At 36.7% G+C, this 7,130-nt stretch overlaps 1 protein-coding gene across 1 annotated transcript in view; it reads right to left on the reverse strand.

Moving 5' to 3' along the window:
• Window positions 1-2,492: 2,492 nt before the first annotated feature.
• lpar3 (lysophosphatidic acid receptor 3) overlaps window positions 2,493-7,130 on the reverse strand; it is a 9,795-nt gene continuing 5,157 nt past the window's right edge. Inside the window, exon 3 of the mRNA XM_016554283.1 lies at window positions 2,493-3,461. Coding sequence (XP_016409769.1) covers window positions 3,130-3,461 — 332 coding nt within the window. The 3' untranslated portion in view covers window positions 2,493-3,129. The remainder of the gene's footprint in view (window positions 3,462-7,130) is intronic.

Consider the following 7,130-nt stretch of genomic DNA (forward strand, 5'->3'; position numbering starts at 1 on the left):
CCTCCTGGAGATTTGCTTAGGGCCCCCCATAACGTAAACACGCCCCTGTATATTCCATAAAAAAATCATTCGAGTTTCATGAGTAACACTAGGGTGGATGATGACAAACATTCTGCAGAAGATCCGACTCAACTGGACTGGCCAAATTGGACCCCATTGACTTTCACTATATTGGCAAAAACAGTTCATCATCGAAAGGGGCACGTTTAAATGCAAACTTGAACGAACGGTAAAGTTTAAAACTTAATTGGTTGCTTTTCATACATTTCAGTGCTGTTACTTACCACAACATGCGATAACATTACTATAGTTAAACCATGGTAACCACAAATTAACTATGGTTTGGCTACACTAATCTTTAACCATGGTATTTGGAGTAAAACTGTGGTTATACAAATGGTAATCAATAAGCCAAAAAAAAAAACATGGTTAGCCTACTACACTTTTACTGCAATAAAACCATGGTTAATTTTTTGTAAGGGCTAGGTTTGCGACGTGCGATTCGGAAATTCGATTTCTGCGACAACGCGGCTGGAACAACAGCATACAAATAATGCCAATCTCAGCCAGATTACCTGATTACATGCTTTTTTTTAAAGCTCCGGTCCGGAGGTTTTGCCTCTTTGTCGCCATCTCTGTTTGAAAACCTGGAATTGCAGCTGAGTGCGGAATTATCTAGTTTGCGTGGGTTGCGAGTCGGCACGGCTCCAGCGCGGGTTAATCTAATGTTCTGAAGAGTATGTGTGGCACTCAACGATCCTCCACCTGCAGGATCCTCACATGCGATAGCCTAGTAGCCGGGACAACTTCTTTATGTTTACAGACGTGACGTAATGACGCAGTGCCATGCTCGAATTTCCCGCGAAAATTCTTATAAGCTAACCGTTGTGAATCAGGCTAAAGTAAGGCGATAGTTTTGAACACTGACTGGTTATGTACTTGCTCAAATATTGATTTCGGATCATTTTTAACCAAAAAAAGTTACGGACTGCAGCTTTAATGTCAAATGTCTCTACACCTAAATATCATTTTGCGCAGACTTTATAGCCAAACTGAAAACGACAATGAATAATTTACCTCAGGTCTTGAAAATAAATGAAAGGAAACATAAACGTTCAAACTGTGAACGCAATGTGAACAAAAAAATGTGTATTCAGTGACAAAGATTGTATCAGCCACTCCACATGTATTTTTAATAATGTTAAAATGGTTTAATATTTATGAATTTGATTAATCCATTTCGTTGCGAGTGAATAAGCGCGCTCTCAGAGAGACTTCGCCCACACGCTCCTTCTGATTGGCTGTGATTTTTGATTGATTTTGTCGCATCTCATGTAGACAGACAAATTACTCATCGCTGGAAACTTATCGCATCGCGTCTAGGACACGGTCTAAAACAAAAGCCTCAGGATAGACCTTGTGTACATTTCCTGTTTACGGCAGCAAAGTGACGTGATTCCAATGTGATTTATCTTTATGAAATCAGTGCCCACACCGGAAGAATAAATCATCCTGTTTATGCTGGAATACGTGACAGTCTCGACGCCCGACATGAGGACCTGCAGGTGGCCATTGAGAACATTTTTGCCCAAGTATCAACAGGAAAAGCTGGTTTCCCAGGATATACAATCTGAAGCACGGTTGTAGTTTTGTCATGCTGTAATTAAGCCGTGTCGCAACTCCAGGAGCATGACTGGAGCTCAGGTGAGACGATCTACAGGAGCTTGTTGCATCAGAATTGCGTAAGACGGGGAATATCTCGCCATTTCAAAACCTGAAGAAAGAAAACCGGTTTATTCTGTACCCCTGACCTAGCAGTTTGGATTTCAGCCTACAGGCTTAAAGCACATTAGGAGGGGTTGTTAGGATGAAAACTCAAATAAGGACCCAATAATGTTAACCGGAGGAATAAGGAATTTACTTTATCATTTTTATAAAATTACAAATTGTATAAACTATATTATGAAAGGTCGTTTTTTTCACCTCAGGAAAAAAAGGAAGTAGTTACATTTTGAAATCTGAAGCCTCAACCAGTGTTGAAATTGATGTTATGTTTGTTATTTTCAGTTTTCATTTTGAGCTTAGTTTAAGTTTTAGTCATTTTGTTTAATTTAGCAGCATTGCTTATATTAGATATTTCTATTTAGCTTAACTTAATTTTTATTTCAGTTTTAGTACTTAAACTTATTTCAGTTAGTTGCAACATTTCTAATTTTCATTTAGGGTTAAGATTATGTTTTCATCTAATATTTTATTTTAGTTTATTTGAAGTACTGAAAAAATATTTTTATAGTTAGTTTTAGTTACAATAGCACACTGCTCTGTGAAATATAGTCACAATTTTGAAAAAATAAAATCATCTTTTTTATTCTGAAGTGTAAAAACAGTTCCATTAAAATCATACAAAAAAAACATGTTTATTTTTTCTTAAATATCATTGTATTTTAGTTCAAGAACACAATGAAATATTATATGTATTATAATATCACATGAAACCACAATAACAAATTAGCAGTACCGATATGTATTTACATGGGCATAATTGACCACTTAATCATGTATTACATAATTCTAATTCTAATATTTAAATCTAATATTCGACTATACACAGTAAAAATTATTCTCACACATGAAGACTTTGAAATGCATATGAAATCTCTCAAATGCTTACATTAATATCTACATCAAGTCTACATATGATCTACATACTACATACATCCATTTTAAGATTTAAAAAAAGTCAAAGACTCATTTTAAACAGTACAGTATACTTAGAACACAGATTTTACGACAGTACAGTATACTAATGAAATCTGTTTCGGATCTTGAGAAATGGTCAAAAGCTGAATTAATGAGGTAAAGTGAAACTTTACAAGTGCATTGCTGTGGGAGATGTGGTGTGGTGGGTAGTGCACATGCTCAGACATGCTGCACGCAGGCATTAATGCGGGCGACTATCACTGAAAATGGTAAAAATAAGTGCATTGCTTTGTACTGTCATTAAACTCCTTTTGAGTTCTGCTCTAACTTTTCCTCCCTGAGAGCAGACCTCAGGAGAGTTCAGGAGCAATGGCACATCAGGGTGATTAAAATGGTCTTCACAGAGTCAAAAACGAGTCCGGCCCACCTTCAAGACTTTAGCATCTCCTGTGTGGAGACCTTGCTGTCCTCTGCTGTATTCTCTTTCAGGCTACTGGTTGTCTCCCGACCAGAGCCGCGTTGAATGTTGGCCTTGGATGACCTCTGCCGCCTCGTCCCGTTGCGAACGCAACACATCAGGTTCTTGATGGTGGTCCACATTTCCTCGTCTCTGTAGGAGTAGATGATCGGGTTCATGACGGAGTTGAGGACGGCGAGGAGCAGCAGCCAGCGTTTGAATTTCAGGACGTCGCATTGTTCGCACTTGAGTCCGTCCAGAAGCAGAACCACAAGTCCAGGAGTCCAACAGATCACAAACGCTCCTAAAAGAGACAAACAAACATTTGGGTTTAATTGTTTTTAACGATATCACCATATATATTTGTGACCCTGGACCACAAAACCAGTCTTAAGTCGCTTGGGTATATTTGTAGCGTCACATTTGGAGATATATCACATACACGTTACACATATGTTGTTGTATTTACAAATATATAAATAAAAATTTTAATAAAATAAAAATTAGCAACTAATTAATTCCATATTTTTTCAAAGTGGAGCGCGCGTCTGAAAAGTCTCCTGTTTGATGTGGTCCTAAAGACGTTCTGCGTCTAAATAAACGCCATTCTTGTCAAGAAAAAAAAGAGAGAGACAGAAGCTGCGGTTTTGAGTGGAGTGACCAACCCTAGCTCCGCCCCTGCATGAAATATTTTTAACACATTTAAACTGGGAAAATTAATCACCTGTGTTAACAAGCTAACTTTGATAGCACTAATATATATACACACACTTAAGAGTTTTTTTTCTCTCTTTTCATATATATTAAAATACATATAAAATCCTGAAAAATTTAAACATTTCATTATGTTATTGTTTAAATTATATATTGTATATAATTAGGCTTAGATTTAATTTTCTATCTTTAAAAAGTATACTTATAAAAATTAATAAACGTACACATACATTAAACATACATTTTTATGTTTATGTGTGTACATATAAATATATACATAATGTTATATATTATTGACAGTTTAACCTTACTAGCCTTGTGTTCAAGATTATGAAACGAGGTGCTGATATTTCTACTTTTTTGTTTGTTTTGTTTTGTTTTAAAGGAAATGAAAACAGAGAAAGTTGCCATTGGTTCCCAGTGGCAAGCAGGTTCCACAATTTGTCTCATCTCACAAAAAAATATGGCTTGCTGCACCTCTAAAATTTACCTTTTACACATATTGCATTTTGAACTGCTGTAGATGCTGCAGTGATTTTTGTTTGTTTTAACCACACTTAGAGAATGCATTTCTGCCCCAACATGTTCAATAACCCTTTTTTTGAGCCTCGGTAGAGTGACTCACAGCAACAAAGCTGCTTTTAGTCACAGTTCCCCTTAATTCTTTCAAGTTCATATGAAATACTGCCTGCACCGCAAAACAAGCTCGGACAAACAGGACAGATCTCAGGTGAAGAACATGTACCGGCACGTCTTTCAAGATTAGAAAACACTCATAAGCACTAAAATGAACAAAGGAGATGGTTGTTTTCAGATGCCGGAGCTTCTCCTGAAAGAGTCGCACAAAACCCACCTCCTGTTTCACTACTAAAAATCATTAATCATCAAATCAGTCATTTTTAACAGTAAAAAATATAAAAAATTCTTAAGAAATGCTGACAAATTTTATTTTGTTTCTAAAGCAAATGTAACTTGTTTTAAGGAAGTTTAGATATTTTACTGTAAAACATGACACATACTGATTAAAAGTGTTTTGTAAGGTTAAAAGTGTGATAAATGTGTCTATTTGGCACCAGAAATGCTTACTAGAGAGGTTATGACTAAACCTCATCAAATGGGGGTTCCTCTGTGGTTTCTAGTAAGTTTCCCATTTAAGTGAACACTCTTTCCCTTTAATCGTATTAAACGGTTGTGGAGAAGGACAGAGCACCATGTTTTCTGCAGATGTGCACAGTGTTGTAAGAGCCCTTTGCATATATGCATTTATTATATGGCATAACGAACAGCAGCGGTGAGAGGGTTGGGTACCGCAGGGCAACAGAGCCTCAAAGAGGCCACAACTATTTTAAAAGAAGACCTTGAAAGATTTTAAATTGTGTAATGGACCATATAATGTCAGCACTGCTACAGATGGAACAGCATTCAGGCATACACAATAATAAAAAATAAAAAAAAATCTAATTTGTTAAAAAAAAAATACAGCTACAGTTGTTGTCAAGCAACAACCAGTCCTAAACTAAGTAGTGTTCGCTCGCAAAACTCTTGAGCATTTTGCAATCTAACAAAGTTTCTCAGGGGAATGTAAAGGTTTTGCGAGTGAGTGCAAAATTTATTGGCGAATGCAAAGGTTTAGTGAGTGAACACAAATTTCCTTGTGGGAACAAAAGTTTTGAGAGCAAGAGCAAAGTTTCTTAAGAAACGCAAAGGTTTTGTGAGTGAACGTGTACATTTGTGATATTTCGATAATTTCGATATACTGCACAGCCCTAGAGTGAATGCAAAGTTTCTTGGGAAACGCAATGGTTTTGCGAGCAAAAGGTTTTGTGAGTGAACGCAACATTTTTGGGAAATGCTAATTTTTGAGTAAACGCACAGTTTCTGTGAGTGAATGCAAAACTTCTTGGGGAACACAAAGGTTTTGTGAGTGAACATGAAGTTTCTTGAGAAACCAGTGAATGCAAAGTTTCTTGGGAAACGCAATGGTTTTGCGAGCAAACAAAGTTTCTTGGGAAACAAAGGTTTTGTGAGTGAACGCAACATTTTTGGGAAATGCTAATTTTTGAGTAAACGCACAGTTTCTGTGAGTGAATGCAAAACTTCTTGGGGAACACAAAGGTTTTGTGAGTGAACATGAAGTTTCTTGAGAAACCCAAAGGTTTTGTGAGTGAACGCAAAGTTTCTAGGGGAAACAAAGGTTTTGCAAGCAAGCAAAATTTTATGGAGGAATGTGAAGGTTTTGTGCATGAACACAAAGTTTATCAGGGCAATTTATTGGAAAGAATGCAGAAGCTTTTATATATAAATATATATATTTCTTCCTCCAATCTCACATCTTCCTTCACAGTGACTGTTGGAAGCAGTTAAAAAATAAACAACTGTATGGATGTTGATTATTAAATCAATGTTTTGATCACATAAATATGCTAATAAGGTGGTTAATTGAGGGTTTACAAATGTACAGTGTGAAATCTATTAATTCTGTGTTTATGTCCAAAACTAGCTAGGACCACATCTAGCATTTCTTTTTCTACACTGGGCAGCCCCGACCTCTGTGAAATTTCATTGCTTCTCATAACTGTACATTAAACATTACATATTTTCTTGCTGGCTGTGATTGTGTCATATTATAAGGCGGCATTTGTTTTTTGTAGAGAGTTTGTACATACAAAATGCTTGTCGCTCAAAAAGCGCGTCAGCTGTATATTTGGGGGGGGGGGTCATGCGTGGATTTATTTTTTTTACATTAAATTATCCTGTGATGCTTGTAATTTTTTATCTATCTAGACTTGCACAGAACATAACCATTTATGCACATGTGAAGCTAATATTTACAACAAAGAAAGCAGGTACTGTTTCACTGGTGTGGTTTCTTGTCCGTTTTTAACAAAGAATTTCTCAAAAGAGGAGTTGTGCAACGGATTAATGTAACCTTTACCTCCAAACATGCCACGAGACCGCAAAGAAAGAATGCAGCGTACTTCTGAAACACAGGCGTCTGCTTTTATCAGCAGTTCGTTCAAGAAATAACTGAGGAGTACTGGGCTGTGAATCTTCATTATACTGTACAAAGTCTCCCAGACACATTCTCTTTATCTTCAAAAACACTACCTCATGAAAACAAAGTGATCTCATCTGGCCAAAAACAGATTTTCACACATGTGAGCGATTGGCATGAAAGACAGACACGCATCTAGTATGAGTTTCATGCTCTTTTTCTCCAAGGCCACTCGTGCTGGTGGTTTGATTCAGATGCCAGGCA

Source organism: Sinocyclocheilus rhinocerous, unplaced genomic scaffold (assembly GCF_001515625.1).
Source record: "Sinocyclocheilus rhinocerous isolate Xijiao unplaced genomic scaffold, SAMN03320098_v1.1 scaffold556, whole genome shotgun sequence".
Classification (NCBI taxonomy): domain Eukaryota; kingdom Metazoa; phylum Chordata; class Actinopteri; order Cypriniformes; family Cyprinidae; genus Sinocyclocheilus; species Sinocyclocheilus rhinocerous.